General features: G+C 52.5%; 1 protein-coding gene across 5 annotated transcripts; it reads right to left on the bottom strand.

Annotated features, from left to right (window-relative positions):
- Positions 1-1,595: 1,595 nt before the first annotated feature.
- RSPH6A (radial spoke head 6 homolog A) lies at positions 1,596-21,657 on the bottom strand. Of its 5 annotated transcripts, none has more exons than XM_017952539.2 (6): positions 20,843-21,657; positions 16,434-16,671; positions 10,471-11,235; positions 7,595-7,739; positions 6,092-6,276; positions 1,596-2,008 (listed from the first exon to the last, which is right to left on the bottom strand). In XM_017952539.2, exons 1-6 carry the CDS (start codon positions 21,487-21,489, stop codon positions 2,000-2,002), a joined length of 1,989 nt encoding a protein of 662 aa, XP_017808028.1. In that variant the 5' UTR covers positions 21,490-21,657; the 3' UTR covers positions 1,596-1,999. The 5 variants fall into 5 exon arrangements, with proteins under 5 accessions (XP_017808028.1, XP_009193036.1, XP_003915787.1 ...); XM_009194772.2 differs by having other exon boundaries at positions 1,596-2,004; XM_003915738.4 differs by having other exon boundaries at positions 6,092-6,209.
- Positions 21,658-21,727: the final 70 nt, after the last annotated feature.

Here is a 21,727-nt window from a genome sequence, read left to right as displayed (position 1 = left end):
TTTTTTGTATTTTTAGTAGAGACAGGGTTTCACTGTGGTCTTGATCTCCTCACCTCGTGATCCGCCTGCCTCAGCCTCCCAAAGTGCTGGGATTACAGTCGTGAGCCACCGCGCCTGGCCTTGTTTTTTTTTTTTTTTTGAGACAGAATCTTGCCCTGCCACCCAGGCTGGAGTGCAATGGCACCATCTCAGCTCAGAGATGGGGTTTCACCATGTTGGGCAGTCTGGTCTTGGTCTTGAACTCCTGACCTCAGGTGATCCACCCACCTCAGCCTCCCAAAGTGCTGGGAGTACAGGCAAGAGACACAGCACCCGGCCTTTTGTTTTGTTTTGTTTTTTGTTTTTGAGACAGAGTCTCGCTCTTGTCATATGGGCTGGAGTGCAATGGTATGACTTTGGCTCACTGCAACCTCCACCTCCTGGGTTCAAGTGATTCTCCTGCCTTAGCCTCCTGAGTGGCTGGGATTACAGGCACCTGTCACCACACCTGGTTACTTTTTTGTAGTTTTAGTAGAGACGGGGTTTCACCATGTTGGCCAGGCTGGTCTCAAACTCCTAACCTCAGGTGATCCGCCCACCTCGGCCTCCCTAAGTGCTGGGATTATGAGTGTGACCCACTGCACCTGGCCTAGAGAGGTCTTTCTAAAGCATGAATATGATCAGGGCCCTCCCCTGCTCAAAACCCATCTGTAGCTCCCTAGTGCTCTCAGGGCAAAGTTAAGCCCCAAGTGATCTGGCCCCTGTCAACCTCTTTTCAATCTCATCTCTCACCACTAACTCCTCACACTATCTATCACCTAAAATGAGGCTTGAAAAACTACCCCAATATATCACACTCTCCTGCCCTTGGGTCTTTGCACATTCTGTTCCCTATCCTTGGAATGCCTTTCCCCATTCTTTTCTTGACCCTTTATAAGAGTTGGCTCGGGAGCTCTGTCAGTCCTCTGGGCTTCCCCATTTGGGCTGTCACTGTCTGGAGATGAGTCTCTCTCCCTATAGTGTTGTGAGGCCCAGGAAGGCAGGGCTGCGGCTAGTTGGTCACCTCTGTGTCCCCAGCCCAGGGCTGGGCTGACAGGAGGCATTTCAATAATGGTTTGATGGTGAGGTAAAGGAACAAATAAAACCTGTGGGGCTGGTCGCGGTGGCTCACAGCTGTGTCCCAACACTTTGGGAGGCCAAGACAATCAGATCCCTTGATGCCAGGAGTTCAAGACTGGCTTGGGTAACATAAACCCCATCTCATAGTGAAACCCCGAAAAATTGAAAAAATTTAGCTGGGCATGGTGGCCTGTGCCTGCAGTCCTAGTTACTCAGGACCCTGTCTCTACAAAAATTACAAAAATTAGTGTATGTGGTGACGTGCACCTGCGGTCTCAGCTACTCAGGAGGCTGAGATGGGAGGACTGCTTGAGCCTGGGAGGTCAAGGCTGCAGGGAGCTGAGATCATGCCACTGTACTCCAACCTGGGTGACAGAATGAGACCCTGTCTCAAACAACGACAGGTGGCAGAGACTGCCAGGCAATGTCTGTGCCCTCTGCAGGGCCCAACACCCCTAGCTTAGAGTTCGTGTCAACAGATGTGGTGAACAAATGAATGAATGGCTCATCCATAACGCCGTGGAGAAATTTTATTTGAAGCAGTTGCCTTCCTTTTCTATCCCTGCCCTCTGGGGACAGGAAGCAAACAGTGAAAATATAAATACATACTAACGACCTCTAAGGGGAAATTTGCTATCTACCTGCTTGGGGAAAGTGGCTAGAAGGCGGGCCTCAATCATCTGTCTCCTCGCCCTCCTCCTCCTCCTCGCCCTCCTCCTCCTCCTCGGTGGCTCCCAGGGCTTGCTCCTGGGCTGCTTTCAGAGCCTGCTCCTCTTCCACTGTGGGGTCACTCATCTCCATGATCTCTGGGCCACTGGGGTACTCTTGCTGAATGGGGGCTGGCAGGGCAGGGTTGAAGTTCTCCGGGCTGTACTTGTGACCCCAGCCGATGTAGATGTTCTCAAACTTTCTGGAGAGGCAGAGACACTGTGAAATTCTCCCTCAAAGACCCCAGACTTTACTTTTTTTTTTTTTTTTTTTTGAGACAGAGTCTCACTCTGTTGCCCAGGCTGGAGTGCAGTGGTGCGATCTCAGCTTACTTCAACCTCCGCCTCCCTGATTCAAGCAATTCTCCTGCCTCAGCCTCCCGCGTAGCTGGGACTACAGGCACACACCATCATGTCCAGCTAATTTTTGTATTTTTAGTAGAGACGGGGTTTCACCCTGTTGGCCAGTCTGGTCTCGAACTCCTGACCTCATGATCCGCCTGCCTCGGCCTCCCAAAGTGCTGGGATTACAGGCATGAGCCACTGCATCTGGCCAGCCTTAACTTTCTTTAAGGGTAGGACAAAGCGTGTGCATAGCATGACTGCAAAGTTGTGGATGGCAGGGTGAAATGTGCTCACTGGGTTTCTCTGTATTACCCAGGCTGGATGCAAACTCCACCTCCTGGGTTCACTGCAAAATCTGCCTCCTGGGTTCAAGTGATTCTCCCACCTCAGCTTCCCAAGTAGCTGGGACTATAGGTGCACACCACCTCACCCAGCTAATTTTTGTATTTTTAGTAGAGACGGGGTTTCACCATGTTATCCAGGCTGGTCTCAAACTCCTGACCTCAAGTGATCTGCCCGCCTCAGCCTCCCAAAGTGCTGGGATTACAGGCATGAGCCACCACACCTGGCCTAATTTTTGTATTTTTAGTACAGAGGGGGTTTCACCATGTTGGCCAGGCTGGTCTCAAACTCCTGACCTCAAGTGATCTGCCTGCCTCCACCTCCCAAAGTGTAAAAATTAGCCAGTTGCAGTGGCACGTGCCTGTGGTTCCAGTTACTGGGGAGGCTGAGGTGGGAGGACTGCTGGAGCCCAGGAGTTTGAGGCTGCAGTAAGTTGTGATCATGCCACTGCACTCCAGCCTGGGTGACAGAGTGAGAACCTGTCTCAAAATAAATCAAGAAGTAAGTAACTAAAAATAACAAAACAAATTTAAATTGTATATGCGGCTCCTATTTTATTTACGTAAGACATAATTTTATGTTGGATATCAATTTATTTATATGTGACATTTTATTTATGTCCAACATATTATGTGGGACATAAATAAAATTGTCTATGTGCTGGGGACACAGCAGTAAACAAACTAGACAAAAATCCCTGCCGGGTGCAGTGGTTCAGGCCTGTAATCCCAGCACTTTAGGAGGCCGAGGTGGGAGGATCAACTGAGGTCAGGGGCTCAAGACCACCCTGGTGAAACCCCATCTCTACAAAAAATGTAAAAATTAGCTGGGCGTGGTAGCAGGCGCCTGTAGTCCCAACTACTCAGGAGGCTGGGGCATGAGAATCCGTTGAATCCAAGAGATGAAGGTTGCAGTGAGCGGAGATCAGACCACTGTACTCCAGCCTGGGTGACAGAGCGAGACTCCATTTCAAAAAAAAAAAAAAAAAAATCCCTGGGTTGTGCCTATATTCTGCTAAGAGGAGATTGACAATGAACAAGGAGATTAGTGCCCAGTCCTAACCCAGCCAATTCAGCCTTTCTGCAGAATTTTAATTAGAGAAGGAAGAGGAACAGATGGGAGGAAAGGGAGGGGACTAAGAGGTAGGGAGAGAGGGAGACAGAGACCGATAAAGAGGCAGAGAGAGGCCGGGCACGGTGGCTCAAGTCTGTAATCCCAGCACTTTGGGAGGCCGAGACGGGCGGATCACGAGGTCAGCAGATCGAGACCATCCTGGCTAACACGGTGAAACCCCGTCTCTACTAAAAAATACAAAAAAATAGCCGGGCGAGGTGGCGGGCGCCTGTAGTCCCAGCTACACGGGAGGCTGAGGCAGGAGAATGGCGTAAACCCGGGAGGCGGAGCTTGCAGTGAGCTGAGACCAGGCCACTGCACTCCAGCCTGGGCGACAGAGCCAGACGCCGTCTCAAAAAAAAAAAAAAAAAAAAAAAAAAAGAGGCAGAGAGAGCCGAGCGCGGTGGCCCACGCCTGTAATCCCAGCACTTTGAGAGGCCTAGGTGGGTGGATCACCTGAGGTCAGGAGTTGAAGCCCAGCCTGGCCAACATGGCGAAATCCCGTCTCTACTAAAAATACAAAAATTAGCTGGGCGTGGTGGCCCATGCCTGTAATCCCAGCTACTGGGAGGGCTGAGGCAGGAGGATGGCTTGAACCTGGGAGGCGAAGGTTGCAGTGAGCTGAGATCGTACCACTAAACTCCAGCCTGGGTGACAAAATAAGACTTCATCTCAAAAAAAAAAAGAAAGAAAGAAAAGAAAAGAAAATATTTAAAAATGAGGCCAGGCACAGTGGCTCACATCTGTAATCCTAGTATGTTGGAAGGCTGAGGTGGGAGGGTTGCTTGAGGCCAGGAGGTGGAGGCTGCAGTGAGCCGTGATCACTCCACTGCACTCCAACCTGGGTGACAGAGAGAGACCCCATCTCAAAAAAAAAAAAAAAAAAAAAAAAAAAAAAAAAAAAAGAAAGAAAGAAAGAAAGAAAAAGAAAAGAAAAAAACAATGGAACAATGGGTAGGGGGACAGAAGAGCATTGGGAGGGTGGGGGCAGAGGATGGATGGACAAGTGGAGCCTCAAGTTTGGATAATTTGCTTTCAGAGGAATGTTGGCATCTTGGGGTATGGCCTGAAGAAGGGAGTTGGCAAAAGCAAACGTGCCTCTTCCCAGCTTCCAGAGAAGGAAAAAATAAATGCCAGGAATGTGTTAAAGTATCCAGATTACATGCAATCCCACCACGGCTGTGATTCATACAGGAGCGAATCCAGTCCCAGTTCACATCGAGATTAAAAAGGAAATTCTAGGAAAAATCGTCCTGCCATCTGGTGGACAAAGTTGGTAGGTGCGCCCACCTCCAGCTGCAAACCCCGTCACGCGGCAGAGCAGAGGGCTGCCAGGTGCCTGGAGGAGAAGGACTGTGGGGAGTGTGCAACTGGGTGGGAGGATGTGGGACTGACTTCGGCTTGCCATTCTTGTTTTTTGAAACAAGGTCTTGCTCTGTCGCCCAGACTGGAGTGCAGTGGTGGGATCACAGCTCACTGCAACCTCGACCTCCTGGGCTCAAGCAATCCTTCTGCCTCAGCCTCCTAAGTAGCTGGGAATCTGTAGTCCGTGCAACTATGCCTAGCTGAGTTTTAAATTTATTATTATTATTTTTTGTACAGATAGGGTCTTACTATGTTACCCTGGCTGGTCTCGAGCTCCTGGGCTCAAGCAATCCTCCCACCTTGGCAACCCAGAGTGCTGGGATTACAGGCATGAGCCAGTGCATCTGGCCCAAGCTTGCCATTCTTTTTGGAACAACTGGTGGTGGGAGGGAAGGTTTCTGCCCCATAGAGAGAAGAGCCTTCCAAATGGAAGAACAGGCCGGGTGTGGTGGCTCACGCCTGTAGTCCCAGCACTTTGGGAGACCAAGGTGGGCAGATCACTCGAGGTCAGGAGTTTGAGACCAGTCTGGCCAACATGGTGAAATCTTGTCTCCACAGAAAATACAAAAATTAGCCAGGTGTGGTGGCATGTGCCTGTAGTCCCAGCTACTAGGGAGGCTGAGCAGGAGAATCACTTGAACTTTGGAGGCGGAAGTTGCAGTGAGCTGAGATGGCGCCACTGCACTGTCACCCAGCCTGGGTGACAGAGCGAGAGTCCATCTCAAACAAAACAAAACCACAAACAAAAAAACTGGAAGAACTGTCCAGGGGACCCCAGGGAAGGAGTCAGCTTCCCCAGAGAGGGACTCTGTCCCTGTCATCCGGGGGCTGGAGATCCAGGTTCGTATCCCACAAGTGCTGTGTGACCTTAGCCAGTCCCTCCCACCCTCTGATTCTCCATGCTCTCGTCATGACTTATCACCAAGACCCATCCTAGTGGGCTGGTATTTCCCACTTTAGCCCTGATGAAACTCATAGGAGCTATGAGGGGGTCAGTCCTAGGGGCTTCCTGAAGGGGAACCTCCCCATCTCTGCCCACCCTGGTGAGTTGCCCAGCCCAGCCAGGCCTTGAAGAAGTCCTGAGGGATTCTCCTGCTGGGAGGGGCTGGGGGAAGACCTACTTGCCGCTGGCATAGGCATAGGCCCCCGGCCAGAGGTTGGAGCGCACAACGGCCACTGAGTACTGCGGGCAGAGGCTGCAGGACAGGCGGGTGGTCCAGGGTGCCAGGTGCATGATTTCTGTGGTGGAGAGGCAGCAGAGGGGAGGCAGCAGGGTCAGGAAGGCCCTCAGTCCCTGCATTGCACCCTGGAGGAAGGCAGGCAGCAATAAGGGAGGCCTGGAGGGGCATAAGGGGAACTACAGCCACCAACAGCTCGGGCTGCGGTGTTTGAACCCTGGCTGCAGACCACACTCACTCTCGCACGCTCTTCTTTTTGGAGACAGAGTCTCGTCACTTTGTCACTCAGGTTGCAGTGCAGTGGCGTGAGCTCGACTCACTGCAACCTCTGCCTCCTGGGTTCAAGCGATTCTCCTGCCTCAGCCTCCCGAGTAGCTGGGATTATAGGCGTGCACCACCACGCCCGGCTAATTTTGTATTTTTAGTAGAGACAGGGTTTCACCATGTTGGCCAAGCTGATCTCGAACTCCTGACCTCAGGTGATCCACCCACCTCGGCTGGCTGCATCCAGGAAATGGGGAGACTCATCTGGCCTTTGTTGCAGGGTGGCAGTGAGGCCTGGTGACAAGGTCTGCACACACCTGCTGCAGTGCCTGGTGCCCAGCAGGGCCCCCCGACTGAGGAGCTGCTGTGATTCCGCTCCTGAGTTGGCCATCAGTTTAGACCAGGGTGCAGAGGGCAGGGCACAGCCTGGCAGGATCTGGCTTCAAATCCAGGACTTGTCCCCTGGCCCACTCCTAGCCTCTCTCTTCACTTCCCTGTGGGTGCCTGAGGCCCCAACGTTACAAAATTCCTGTCCATTCATCCAAAATCCAGCTCCAGGTTGGGCACAGTGGGTTATGCCTGTAATCCCAGCACTTTGGGAGGCCGAGTAAGGTGGATCACTTGAGGTCAGGAGTTCGAGATCAGCCTGGCCAACATGGTGAAACCCCATCTCTACTAAAAACACGGAAGTTATCTGGGAGTGGTGGCACATGCCTGCAATCCAGCTACTCAGGAGGCTGAGACGAGAAAATTGCATGAAACTGAGAGGTTGAGGTTGCAGTGAGCCAAGATTGCACCACTACACCCCAGCTTGGGCGACGGAGCAAGACTCCGTCTCAAAACAACAACAGCAACACACACACACACACACACACACACACACACACACACACATACACCCAGCTCCAGTCTTTAGGGAGGGCTCCCCAACTACATCCCCCTCCCTCCAGGCCCACATGGGACTCAAAAGGCCATATCCTAAGGTTTGGGCCATTGCCACAAGTCTATGGACATGTTCCCAGAACCTCCTGATGGGGCCACTGTGATCACGCCCATTTTTTAGCTGAGAGCGCCTCTGAGGCTGGGAGGGAAGGACTGGGGAGACCCAGCAGTGCAGCCACCCCTCCCTTTCTTCCCAGCCCTCCCCAGCTAGTGGTGTACAGGCTGAGAGGGTTTCCTTACCCGCATCTTCTGAAAGTGGCGTTAGCAGTGGGGGGCCAACCTCCTGCTCCACCTCCTCTGGCCCCTCATCAGCCTTCTCTTCCTCCTCCCCCAGGTCCTCTTCCTCCTCTGTCTTCTGCAAAGGGTTCACCCAAGTGCAGCGGCCCTGGGGGTGGGGGGAAGCTCAGGCGATGGCCCCAGTGCACAGAGCCCAGCCTACATCCTGTGGGGGAGGTGAAGGGCCAACAGGACTGAAGCACAGCCTTGTCCTCAGAGACCCAGGCATGGGCAAGAGGGCAAGATTTAGCCGCACAGTTAAGAGGAGGTGGGAAACGGGCCGACAGAACTGCTGTATTGAGATGAGGACTCCTGACTGTGTGACCCCCATTCATGCATTCATTCACTCATTGATTCTTTTTTTTTTCTTTTTGAGACGGAGTTTTACTCTGTGGCCCAGGCTAGAGTACAGCGGCACAATCTTGGCTCACTACAACCTCTGCCTTCTGGTTTAAGTGATTCTCCTGCCTCAGCCTCCCGAGTAGCTGGGATTAAGGTGCCTGACACCATACCCGGCTAAATTTTGTATGTTTTAGTAGAGACAGCGTTTCGCCATGTTGGCCAGGCTGGTCTCGAACTCCTGACCTCAAGTGATCCACCCGCCTCGGTCTCCCAAAGTGCTGGGATTACTAGCGCGAGCCATCGCACCTGACCACGCATTGATTCTTTTTTTTTTTTTTTTTTGAGACGGAGTCTCGCTCTGCCGCCCAGGCTGGAGTGCAGTGGCCAGACCTCAGCTCACTGCAAGCTCCGCCTCCCGGGTTCACGCCATCCTCCTGCCTCAGCCTCCCGAGTAGCTGGGACTACAGGCGCCCGCCATCTCGCCCGGCTAGTTTTTTGTATTTTTTAGTAGAGACGGGGTTTCACCGTGTTCGCCAGGATGGTCTTGATCTCCTGACCTCGTGATCCACCCGTCTCGGCCTCCCAAAGTGCTGGGATTACAGGCTTGAGCCACCGCGCCCGGCCACGCATTGATTCTTTTTGAGATGGAGTCTCACTCTGTCACCCAGACTGGAGTGCAGTGGTGCAATCTTGGCTCACTGCAAGCTCTGCCTCCTGGGTTCACCGCCCGAGCAGTGGCTCATGCCTGTAATCCCAGCACTTTGGGAGAGTGAGGCAGGTGGATCACTCGAGGTCAGGAGTTTGAGACCAGCCTGGCCAACATGGCGAAACGCCGTCTCTACTAAAAAATATAAAATTTAGCTGGACATGGTGTCAGGCACCTGTAATCCCAGCACGAGGTGGGCAGATCACGAGGTCAGGAGATGGAGACCATACTGGCTAACATGTTGAAACCCCATCTCTAGTAAAAATACAAAAAAATTAGCCGGGCGTGATGGCAGACGCCTGTAGTCTCAGTTATTCAGGAGGCTGAGGCAGAAGAATGGCGTGAACCCAGGAGGCAGAGCTTGCAGTGAGCCAAGATCATGCCACTGCACTCCAGCCTGGGTAATAGATCGAGAATCTGTCTCAGGAAAAAAAAAAAGAAAAAGAAAAAAGAAATTAGCCAGGCATAGTTGTGGTGGTACTTGCCTGTAGTCCTAGCTACTCGGGAGGCTGAGGCAGGAGGATTGCTTGAGCCCTGGAGGTCAAGGTAGCAGTGAATTATGATCGTGCCACTGCATGCCAGCCTGGGTGACACAGCAAGATGCTATGTGTTAAAAGAAAAAAAAAGGCCGGGCACGGTGGCTCACGCCTGTAATCCCAGCACTTTGGGAGGCCGAGGTGGGCGGATCACAAGGTCAGGAGATCGAGACCACAGTGAAACCCCGTCTCTACTAAAAATACAAAAAATTAGCCGGGCGCGGTGGTGGGCGCCTGTAGTCCCAGCTACTCAGGAGGCTGAGGCAGGAGAATGGCGTGAACCCGGGAGGCGGAGCTTGCAGTGAGCCGAGATCGCGCCACTGCACTCCAGCCTGGGCGACAGCGCGAGACTCCCTCTCAAAAAAAAAAAAAAAAAAGAAAAAAAAAAGTTGGGCGTGGTGGCTCAAAGTGCTGTAATCCCAGCACTTTGAGAGGCTGAGGCGGGCAGATCACCTGAGGTCAGGAGTTTGAGACCAGCCTGACCAACATGAAGGAACCCTGTTTCTCCTAAAAGTACAAAATTAGTTGGGCGTGGTGGTGCATGCCTGTAATCCCAGCTACTTGGGAGGCTGAGGCAGGAGAATTGCTTAAACCAGGGAGGCAGAGGTTGCAGTGAGCCCAGATCATGCCATTGCACTCTAGCCTGGGCGACAAGAGCAAAACTCTGTCTCAAAAAAAAAAAAAAAAAAAAAGAGGAAAAAAGAAGAAGAAGAAGAAAAAAAGGATCGGACGTAGTGGCTCATGCCTATAATCCTAGCACTTTGGGAGGCCAAGGCCGGCGGATTGTCTGAGCTCAGGAGTTTGAGACCAGCTTGGGCAACACAGTGAAACCTCATCTCTACTAAAATACAAAAAATTAGCCGGGCGTGGCAGCGTGTGCTTGTAGTACCAGCTACTCAGGAGGCTGTGGCAGGAGAATCGTCTGAACCTGGGAGGTGGAGGCTGCAGTGAGCTGAGATCGTGCCACTGCACTCCAGCCTGGGTGACAGAGACTCCGTTCCCCCCCCCCACCAAAAAAAAAAAAAAAAAAAAAAAAAAAAAAAAAAAAACGGAAAGAAAAGAAAAAAAATGCCTCTGCCCCCAAAGGTTTCCGACGGGATTATCCGCCAGTATCTGTTGAACCAATCAATGGATGGATGAATGAACGAATGAATGTTACTTGCCTAGCAGAGAGTAAGAGCTTGAGGTCAGTATTGCAGGGTCATGCGCAAGCCCCCTGCCCCTGCCATGTGGGAGGCGGGAGTCCCGGCGCTCACCTGCGGCAGGATGTGCTGTGTGTGATGCACCCAGTTGGCCATGGAGTCGACCAGCTCCAGCACGGGGATGCCCTCGAAGTCGGGGTTCTCCTCGTAGGAGTCGCGCCCAGCACCACCTTCCTCCTCCTCGTCGCCCTCCTCCTCGCTAAACTGATAGAAGCCCAGCGGGCTGACCTGCGTGGCGGCCGAGATGCGGGCTATTTGGGCCCGCAGGTAGTTGGCCTCGTTGCCCGGGAAGGGCGGGTAGCTGACGACCGGTGCGTCCAGGTAGCCTGTGAAGAACTTCTTGATCTTTCGGGCGTTCACGATCTGGGCCGGGGTGACGTGGGGCAGCCGCGTCCACGGCAGGCCCGGCTCGTTGCACACAAAGTACAGGTACTTGTTGGCGCCCGAGCGGCTCTCCTCCTTGGGGATCACGGGCGGCGGCTTCCACACGGGCTTAGGGATGATGTCCACGGTCTTCTCCTCGTCCTCCTCGCCCTCCTCCTCGCCGTGCGCCTCCATGACCTCGCCACCCTCCGTCATCTCCTCCACCTCCTCCTCCTCCGCCTCCTCCTCGCCCTCCCGGAATTCCACCTCGGCCACCAGGTAGCTGCGGTTCATTCCCAGGATCTTGCCCCAGAAGCGACAGGTGTGGATTGGCTGCTGCTCCGCCAGCTGCTTCATGGCCAGGAAAATGCGGAAGCTCTCGTCGGAGCTCAGGCCGACGCCGGCCTGCTCGAAGTAGAAAGCGGTCTCCATGATGTTGGGCACTGGCGTCTCCCCCTGCGCAGGGTAGGGTGGAGGGCAGAGGGGAGAATGCTGAAGCTCCGCTCCCTAGTCTACCTTTTCCAGACTTTTCTAGAGTCAAGAGAGCTAAAAGAGGCTGGGTGCAGTGGCTCACGCCTATAATCCCAGCACTTTGAAAGGCCGAGGTCGGCTGGTCACTTGAGGTCAGGAATTCCAGTCCAGCCTGGCCAACATGGTGAAACTCTGTCTCTACTAAAAATACAAAAATTAGCCAGCCATACAAGCGGGCGCCTGTAATCCCAGCTACCCAGGAGGCTGAGGCAGGAGAATCACTTGAACCAGGGAGGCAGAGTTTGCAGTGAGCTGAGATTGCTCCACTGCACTCCAGCTTGAGCAACAGAGTGAGACACGGTCTCAAAAAATAAAAAGAGGCCTGATGTGGTGGCTCACACCTGAAATTCCAGCACTTAGGGAGGCCAAGGCAGGCAGATAACTTGAGGTTAGGAGTTTGAGACCAGTCTGGCCAACATGGTGAAACACTGTATCTATAAAAAATACAAAAATTAGCCAGTCGTGGTGACAGGCGCCTGTAATCCTAGCTACTTGGGAGGCTGAGGCAGGAGGATCGCTTGGACCTGAGAGGTGGAGGTTGCAGTGAGCCAAGATCACACCACTGCACTCCAGCCTGGGTGACAGAGTGAGACTCCGTCTCAGAAAAGAAAAGAGAAGAGAAGAGAAGACCGAAGAGATTCTGTAACTCAGCTGCCACTCATGCCAGCCAGTGAGATGTAGGGAAAGCCATTGGAGAGGATGTCCCTGATGGAGAAGAAAAGGGAAAACCACACTAGGAGAAAATCTTTTGCCTTTTGTCTTTTGTCTTTCCCTATTCTTCCTGCCTGGAATGGGGACGTAAGATCTGGAGCCACAGCAGCTATCTTGGGACCATGAGGCAACACACGGGAGACAAAGTACTACACCCTTAATGGTGCTGGAGATGAACGGTGGAAATTGCCTGGTCCCCAGTAGCATTGCTCAGCTGCCTTACCCACCCTGACCTTCTTCCTCCTGTAACAAAGAAGCCACTTTTATTCACGATTTCTGTGACTTGAAGCCTCATGCATTCCTTTTTTTTTTTTTTTTTTTTTTTGAGACGGAGTCTGGTTCTGTCGCCCGGGCTGGAGTGCAGTGGCCGGATCTCAGCTCACTGCAAGCTCCGCCCCCTGGGTTTACGCCATTCTCCTGCCTCAGCCTCCCGAGTAGCTGGGACTACAGGCGCCCGCCGCCTCGCCCGGCTAGTTTTTTGTATTTTTTAGTAGAGACGGGGTTTCACCGTGTTCGCCAGGATGGTCTCGATCTCCTGACCTCGTGATCCGCCCGTCTCGGCCTCCCAAAGTGCTGGGATTACAGGCTTGAGCCACCGCGCCCGGCCAAGCCTCATGCATTCCTAACACGAACTCCATGTTTCACAGAAAGTTAAGGGAGAAGACAGGTCTTGAACGGAGGAGTCAGTGATGTTAGAGGATGGTAATAAGTCTGCCCTCACTGCCTCCATCTATACCATTTGCTTGATTCACACAGCCAGAGGACGGGTGGGGCGGAGGAGAAGAAGAAAAGGAGAGGAGGAGGAGGAGGAGGAGGAAAAAGAGGAAGAAGGAAAGAAGGAGAAAGAGAGAGAGAGCGCTCGGCTCAGAAAGGGATTGAAGGCAAGCAAGCTGAAACTAGAAGCCAGCAAAGTTTACGGCCATGCACAGTGGTTCATGCCTGTAATCCCAGCCCTTTGGGAGGCCGAGGCAGGCAGATCGCAAGGTCAGGAGATCGAGACCATCCTGGTTAAAATGGTGAAACCCCGTCTCTACTAAAAATACAAAAAATTAGCCAGGCGTGGAGGCACGCACCTGTAGTCCCAGCTACTTGGAAGGCTGAGGCAGGAGAATGGCATGAACCCAGGAGGTGGAGCCTGCAGTGAGCGGAGATCGTGCCACTGCACTGCAGCCTGGGTGACAGAGGGAAACTCCGTCAAAAAAAAAAAAAAAAAAGAAGCCAGCAAAGTTTTGGCTCAGAAGCCAGGGAAAGAAGTGTAATGTACATCTGCACAGGCCACAGACCAATATCCTTACCTCTCCCAGGGAAAATGCCTGCCAGCCCCTATCCACGTGGCCACAAGGCTGTCACCAACACTTTATTATTCAATCAGTCCCGAAATCTTTATTATTTATTTATTTTATTATTATTATTATTATTTTTGAGACGGAGTCTTGCTCTGTCACCCAGACTGGAGTGCAGTGACATGATCTCAGCTCACTGCAATCTCCGCCTCCTGGGTTCAAGCCAGTCTCCTGCCTTAGCCTCCTCAATAGCTGGGATTATAGGCATGCACCACCACGCCCAGCTAGTTTGTGTATTTTTAGTGCATTTTTTGTAGTTTGTATTTTTTGTGTTTAGTACAATGTTTGTATTTTAGTCCTGACCTCGTGATCCACCCGCCTCGGCCTCCCATAGTGCTGGGATTACAGGCGTGAGCCACCACATCCGGCCCTGTTGCAATTAATTAAAATTTAAAAAAGAAAAGCCTCCAGCTGGTGATTGTCAATGTCTCAGTGATTGGCTCTGTGTGCAGAGAGTAACAGCATGTAGAATGAATGCCTGGCGCTTCAGTTACATGATGAAATGAGAGCAAGCTCCTAAAACTCTTGGCAGGGGACCAAGCAGGTGTCAGAATTATCATAGAGTCCAGAACAAAAGTCTGTTGAACGAGTGAAAGAACACTTCGCCCCAATTTTAAGCATCATCCAATTCTGGGTTTGTGAAATTAAATATAGCCAGTCCCAGACTTAAGATAATTTGATTCAGAGTTTTCAACTTTAGGGTGGGTTTTTCAGGGTATTAAATGCATTTTTGACCTTTTTTTTTTTTTTGAGATGGAGTCTTGCTCTCACACTCAGGATGGAGTGCAGTGGCGCGATCTTGGCTCAGTGCAACATCCACCTCCTAGGTTCAAGCCATTCTTCTGCCTCAGCCTCCCGAGTAGCTGGGATTACAGGCACTGCCACCACGCCTGACTAATTTTTGTACTTTTAGTAGAGATGGGGCTTCACTATGTTGATCAGGCTGGTCTCAAACTCCTGACCTCAGGTGATCTGCCCACCTCAGCCTCCCAAAGTTGCTGGGATTACAGACGTGAGCCACGGTGCCCGGCCAGTATTTTTGACTGATAATGGATTTATTGGGACCTGACCCTATGCAGGAGTTGAAGAGCATCTTGTATTCTTTTTTTTTTTTTTGAGACAGAGTCTCACTCTGTCGAGTCTCGCTCTGTTGCCCAGGCTGGAGTGCAGTGGCCTGATCTCAGCTCACTGCAAGCTCCGCCTCCTGGGTTCCCGCTGTTCTCCTGCCTCAGCCTCCTGGGTAGCTGGGACTACAGGCACCCGCCTCCAGGCCTGGCTAGTTTTTTTGTATTTTTTAGTAGAGACGGGGTTTCACCGTGTTAGCCAGGATGGTCTCGATCTCCTGACCTCGTGATCCGCCCGTCTCGGCCTCCCAAAGTGCTGGGATTACAGGCGTGAGCCCTTGCGCCCGGCCGAAGAGCATCTTGTATTCTGAGGACGGTGGAATGTTAATGAGTCCTGGGTGCTGCAGTTCTTAGTGGATCTCAATTTATAAACTGAGAAACTGAGGCTGGGAGAAAAGGAGTAATTGATTCAGTGTCCAGAGACTCCAGGAGGCACTGAATTTCACAGAAAAGGTCTGCAGGGCAAAATCGTTTTCTGGAGAGAGGAGTAGGAGACGGTACGAGAGACCAGTCTCCGTCTCTGCCTGGCAGCTGGACTTAGCTTTCTAAAAAGCAGAGCTTCTCAGGGTATGCTTAAGTGAAAAATCCAATTAAAAGATTAAAACAAACAAACAAAAACAGCTGGGCGCAGTGGCTCATGCCTGTAATCCCAGCACTTTGGGAGGCAGAGGCGGGTGGATCCCTTGAGGTCAGGAGTTCAAGACTAGCTTGGCCAACACAGTGAAACCCCATCTCTACCAAAAAATACCCCCCGAAATTAGTTGGGCGTGGGGGCACTTGCCTGTAGTCCCAGCTACTCAGTAAGCTGAGGAAGGAGAATCATGAATCACTTGAACTCAGGAAGTGAAAGTTGCAGTGAGCCAAAATCACGCCACTGCACTCCTAGCCCCCGAGACAGTAAGACTCCGTCTCAAAAAAAAAAAAGAAAAAAAGAAAAAACTGTGTGTGTGTATGTGTGTGTATATATATATATTTTTTTTAATTTTTTTTTTTTTCTGTTTTTTGAGATGGAGTCTCGCTCTGTCGCCTAGGCTGGGGTGCAGTGGTGCGATCTTGGCTCACTGCAAGCTCTGCCTCCCGGGTTCACGCCATTCTTCTGCCTCAGCCTCCTGAGTAGGTGGGACTACAGGCACCCACCACCATGCCCGGCTAATTTTTTGTATTTTTAGTAGAGACGGGGTTTCACTGTGTTAGCCAGGATGGTCTCGATCTCCTGACCTCGTGATCTGCCTGCCTTGGCCTCCCAAAGTGCTGGGATTACAGGCGTGAGCCACCATGCCCGGCCAAAAAAACTATATATATTAAAAAAAAAAATATATATATATATATAAAATAAAAATTAAAAAAATAAAAAGCAGAGCTGACAGCCTTTCCTTTGCTTCAAACCATTCAGCGGTGCTCCAGTGGCCTCAGAAGAAAGCCCACATCCTTTGCCTGGTGTTCAAGGCCTCCTGTGACCTGGTCCTGCCTCCTCCACTGGGGGCACCCATGAGACTGAAGTTGTTTTTGTTTTTTTGTTTTTTTTGTTTTTTTTTGATACAGTGTTGCGTTCTGTTGCCCAGGCTGGAGTGCAGTGGCGGGATCGGCTCACTTCAACCTCTACCTTTGGGTTCAAGTGATTCTCCTGTCTCAGCCTCCTGAGTAGCTGGGATTACAGGCGCCCGCCATCACACCCAGCTAATTTTTGTATTTTTAGTAGAGACACGGTTTTGCCGTATTGACCAGGCTGGTCTTGAACTCGTGACCTTGTGATCCACCCACCTCGGCCTCCCAAAGCGCTGGGATTACAGGCATAAGCCACCCCATCCTGCCAAGACTGAAGTTATTTTGTGACTGGATTGTCCAATGCTGTCTTTTGCCTCCGGGCCTCGACACAGGCTGTGCCCTAAGTATGCTTGGGCTCCCACTGACCCTGAAGCCCACCTCTCCTGACTGGCTCACTCACCACCTCCTCCTCCATCTCCTGTTCGCCTTCGGCACCGCCTCCACTCCGGGTGAAGAGCGCCTTCTGTTTCTCTGCCATCTCGTAGGTGGGCTGCATCTCGGGATCGTCCCGCAGCGTGTCCAGCTTGGGGTGGAACCACTCCCACTGCGTGGTGCGGTTCAGCGACTCCAGGACAGACAAGGGGTCCTCGGGCCGCTGGTTCAGGATCTTGGTCAGCAGGTTCACCAGGTGCTCGTACCTGCCTCCCGCAGGAGGAGTGGGAAGAGAGGGGCCTCACTCACTCAGCTCACTGAGCCGGCTCCCATGTGCCTGGCCCTGTGCCTGGTGCTGGGGACACAGTAGGGAACAGAAAAGGTTCCTGCTCAGGTGTAGCTGACATTTATTTATTTGTTTACTTATTTTTTTCTTTTTTTTTTTTATTATATTTTAAGTTCTAGGGTACATGTGGATAATGTGCAGGTTTGTTACATATGTATACTTGTGCCATGTTGGCGTGCTGCACCCATCAACTTGTCAGCACTCATCAACTCGTCATTTACATCAGGTATAACTCCCAATGCAATCCCTCCCCCCTCCCCCCTTGTTTACTTATTTTTATTTATTTTTTGAGATGGAGTCTCGCTCTGTTGCTCAGGCTGGAGTGCAGTGGTGCATCTCTGCTCACTACAACCTCTGCCTCCCGGGTTCAAGCGATTCTCCTGCCTCAGCCTCCCGAGTAGCTGGGATTACAGGCACCCGCCACCACGCCCGGCTAATTTTTGTATTTTTAGTAGAGACGGGGTTTCACCATGTTGGTCAGGCTGGTCCTGAACTCCTGACCTTGTGATCTGCCCGCCTCGGCATCCCAAAGTGCTGGGATTACAGGCATAAGCCACCATGAACGGTCGACATTCTTTTTTTGAGACAGAGTCTCGCTCTGTCACCCAGGCTGGAGTGCAGTGGCTCGATCTTGGCTCACTGCAAGCTCCGCCTCCCGGGTTCACGCTGTTTTCCTGCATCAGTCTCCTAAGTAGCTGGGACCACAGGTGCCTGCCACCACGCCCGGCTAATTTTTTGTATTTTCAGTAGAGACGGGGTTTCAACATGTTAGCCAGGAAGGTCTCCATCTCCTGACCTGGTGATCTGCCCGCCTCGGCCTCCCAAAGTGCTGGGATTACAGGCGTGAGCCGCCACGTGTGGCCTCCCGGCCGACATTCTTATGATGGAGACTGAGACTAATCAAACAAGTAAAATATATACGGCGTGTCAGGCATGGGGTGGCAATTTATAGGGTGACACATAAAGTACTGAATGGGGCCTGGGGGTGCCAGGGATAGGAGAGGGTTTGCAATTTTATTTTTTAAATTTATTTTTCAGACAGGGTCTCGCTCTGTTGCCCAGGCTGGAGTGCAGTGGTGCGACCTTGGCTCACTGCAGCCTCTGTCTCCTGGGTTCAAGCGACTTTCCTGCCTCAGCCTCCTAAGTAGCTGGGATTACAGGCACACACCACCACATCCCGCTAATGTTTTTGTATTTTTTGTAGAGACAGAGTTTCATCATGGTGGCCAGGCTGGTCTCAAACTGCTGACCTCAGGTGATCCGCCTTCCTCGACCTCCCAAAGTGTTGGGATTACAGGCATGAGCCACCACACCTAGCCAACATTTATATTCTTCTTCTTATTATTTTTGAGACAAAGTTTTGCTCTGTTGCCCAGGCTGGAGTGCAGTGGTGTGATCTCAGCTCACCACCACCTCTGCCTCCTGGGTTCAAGCGATTCTCCTGCTTCGGTCTCCTGAGTAGCTGGGACTACGGGTGCGCACCACCATCCCTAGCTAATTTTTGTATTTTTAGTAGAGATGGGGTTTCACTTTGTTGGCCAGGCCGGGCTCAAACTCCTGACCTCGTGATCTGCCCACTTAGGCCTCCCAAAGTGCTGGGATTACAGGCATGAACCACTGTGCCTGGCCAGCATTTGTATTTTTCTTTTTATTGACACAAGGTCTCACTTTGTCACCCAAGCTGGAGTGCAGTGGCTCGGTCTTGGCTCACTGCAACCTCTGGTTCCCGGGTTCAAGTGATTCTCCCGCCTCAGCCTCCCTGGTAGCTGGGATTACACATGTGTGCCACCATGCCTGGCTAATTTTTGTACTCTTTGTAGAGATGGGGTTTTGCCATGTTGCCCAGGCTGGTCTCAAACTCCCGGACTCAAGTGATCTGCCTGCCTCAGCCTCCCAAACTGCTGGGATTACAGGTGTAAGCCACCGGGCCCGGTCACAGTCAGCCTTTGAAACCAAATTGGTCTGATTTCCAAGCATGTTATGTGTCACCTTTTGCTATGCGGAAACTGTTTTGTTGGCAGTCTTGGGTGTGGTGTTGGGCCATCATGGAAGCTGGGAAGGGTAAGAAGAGGTGAGACTTTGGCTAGGGATTCTCAGGAAGACAGCCTGAAGCTCTGAAAAGCTGGCACTTGGGGAATAGCCAGAGGTTAATTCTGACTAGATTCTAGGATCCGAGGAAGGAGCAGGTAGTGACTAGAAATGAAATTTGGACAGTGGGCAGGGGCTGAACCATATAAGGCCTTTTGTTTGTTGGTTTGTTTGAGACAGAGTCTCACTCTGTTGCTCAGGCTGGAGTGCATTGGCACGATCTTGGCTCACTGTAGCCTCTGCCTCCCGGTTCAAGTGATTCTCCTGCCTCAGTCTCCTGAGTGGTTGAGATCACAGGCCTGCGCCACCATGCCTGGCTTTTTGTATTTTTAGTAGAGACGGGTTTTGCCATGTTGGCCAGGCTGGTCTCGAACTCCTGACTTCGAGTGATCTGTCTGCCTCGGCCTCCCAAAGTGCTGGGATTACTGGCATGAGCAAGGCCTTGTATGTTTCAGGTCAGGAGCCTTGAAGGCTGCGGTGAGGAGTCTGAGCTTCCCCCACGGGCAATGGGGAGCCATAGCAGATTCTGAGCATTGGAGGGATAGGGCCAGCTTTGTGCTTTAGTAAGAACCATTACTTCATCAATCTCATTTCTCCCGCTCTCCCTCTGCCTCCCTTGGTTCCAGACATACCAGCTCCTCAAAAACAGCAAGCCTCAGAGACTTTGCATTTGTCGTGCGCTCTGCCTGGCTCACTCTTCCTCCAGTTATCTGCAAGATGCTCTCCCTCACCTCCTTTAGGGCGCTAATCAAATGTCACCTCCTTGGACAGGCCTTCTCTGACCCACACAATTTATTTTTTTTGAGACGGAGTCTCGCTCCGTTGCCCAGGCTGGAGTGCAGTGGCATGATCTTGGCTCACCGCAACCTCTGCCTCCCCGGTTCAAGTGATTCTCCTGCCTCAACCTCTCAAGGAGCTGGGATTATAGGCCCATGCTACCATGCCCTGATAATTTTTATATTTTTTAGTAGAGATGGGGTTTCACCATGCTGGCCAGGCTGGTCTTGAACTCCTGACCTCAGGTGATCTGCCCGTGTCGGCCTCCTAAAGTGCTGGGATAATAGGCCTGAGCCCCCACGCCTGGTCAGACGTCCACTATTTTATGTCTTCCCTAGCCCTCTTAGCCTCCCTTATTTTTGACCTGAGCCCTTAGCTTCAGTTGATCACTTTTTCTATTTCTTGCCCACTCCCCTATAAAGAGAGCGTCCTAGGCATCTAATGGAGGCTGAGAGCAGTGTATTGTGACTGCAGCTAAGTGGCTTTGGCAAGTATCTTCCTCAGGCAGGGAGGTTTAGTTGCAGGATAAGAGGGTCTCAGGAGGGCTGGGCACGGTGGTTCATGCCTGCAATCTCAGCATTTTGGGAGGCCAAGATGGGCAGATCACTTGAGGTCAAGAACTTGAAACTAGCCTGGGCAACAGGGTGAAACTTTTTCTCCACTAAAAATACAAATATTAGCTGGGTGAGGTGGAGCACGCCTGTAACCCCAGCTACTCGGGAGGCTGAAGCAGAAGAATCACTTTAACTCAAGAGGGAGAGGTTGCAGTGAGCCGAGATCGCGCCACTGTGCTCCAGGCTCCAGCCTGGGCGACAGGGTGAGACTATGTCTGGGCGAAAACAAAACAAAAAAAAAGCAAGAGGACTTGGGGAGCCAAATCACGTGTTCTGGAATCCTGACTCTGCCACATCCTAGCTGTGTAGTTTTGGGTAAGCGACCCAACTTCTCCGTGTCTTCTCAGTCTCCTCCTCTGTAAAGCAGGATAAGCTGATGTGCCCATCTCCCTGAGAATTAGGCGTGTGTGCGTGCAGTGCCAGCACATGTCTGGGAAGTGAATGCTAGCCGTTGTTGGCACTGATTCCGACTCTGAGCTGAATTAGAGGCCGGGAGCAGTCACTGGTTTTCCATGAGGGACGATCCCTTGTCTGACTGATTGAGGCAGGGACTTGGGTGGGGCCCCTCCCTGCCTGGGTCCCCCACCCGCCCCACTCCTAGCCCCTGCTCACAGGCTGAGGTCGCAACTGATGCTGGTCTGCAGCAGGTAGGCCTTGGCGTTCTGCACGGCCAGCTCCAGAGGCTCGGGCTCAGGCACTTCGGCACTGTAGTGTGGGAAGCCCAGCTCAGAGGGCGAGAACTGAAGGGCAGGGTCATCCCTTATGTAGGGCCCGTGCTGGGCACCTTCAGAGAACTGGTCTGTCTGGTAGAGGTTGAACGGGTCCAAGGGGTTGACTGGGGGCTCCGGGAAGGTGGAATCCAGTTGCTGGAACAGGCTGCTTTGGCCCTGCTGGAGCCGCTGCATTAGGCTAGTGGTGACCTCGGCGGCCTGGATCCTGCTTTCATCCGAGTAAGGTTGGGGCTGGAACTCCAAGGGAAAGCCGGTGTTCATGGATGGGTACTCCATGCTACCTATCCGGGCTTCCTCAGCCTGGAAGGCCCGGGGCATCAGCAAGCTCTCCTGTTGGGACAGGCTGCCCCTCTGTGACCAACCCGGGGCGTTACGCTGGGCGTCTGGCGCTATCTGCTGCCCCTCCTCGGGGTCCGCTGCCAGGGGCTGAACTTGGTCCCAACTGTACTGCCTCTGGGAGGCCTGGGAAGTCCTCCGGTCCGGGGGCTGCTGGGGAGGGCGCTCTGGGTAGGGCGGCAGGTCCCCCATGGTTCGCCAGGAGGAACAGACCTCTAGGAGAAAGGCTTACAGACAAGGAAGCCAAGCGAGCCACCCGTGGACACCGCCGGTTTCTGAGCACCGGAAGCGGGGGCCGTTACCCGGGAGGGCGCGGGGAGCCGGGCCAGGGTGGGTTCTGCGCAGGCTCCCGATCCCGCGCAGCCCCACGGCGGACGTCGCGCCAGACTCAAGACAGCACCCGCACCCCAGGCCCACCCTTTTTCTTTTC

Source organism: Papio anubis, chromosome 20 (assembly GCF_008728515.1).
Source record: "Papio anubis isolate 15944 chromosome 20, Panubis1.0, whole genome shotgun sequence".
In the NCBI taxonomy this organism is placed as follows: domain Eukaryota; kingdom Metazoa; phylum Chordata; class Mammalia; order Primates; family Cercopithecidae; genus Papio; species Papio anubis.
Note: the sequence above shows the minus strand (reverse complement) of the source record. Positions and strands in the feature narration are given on the sequence as shown.

Bases quoted from the DNA above. Each gene is read 5' to 3' on its own strand.
- RSPH6A (XM_009194772.2), bottom strand. From the start codon at position 21,489: ATGGGGGACCTGCCGCCCTACCCAGAGCGCCCTCCCCAGCAGCCCCCG. The intron at 7,740-10,470 runs GTGAGCGCCGGG...CCCCACCCCCAG, and splicing joins CACAGCACATCCTGCCGCAG to GGCCGCTGCACTTGGGTGAA. The intron at 6,277-7,594 runs GTAAGGAAACCC...GCCTTCCTCCAG, and splicing joins GCCACTTTCAGAAGATGCGG to GGTGCAATGCAGGGACTGAG.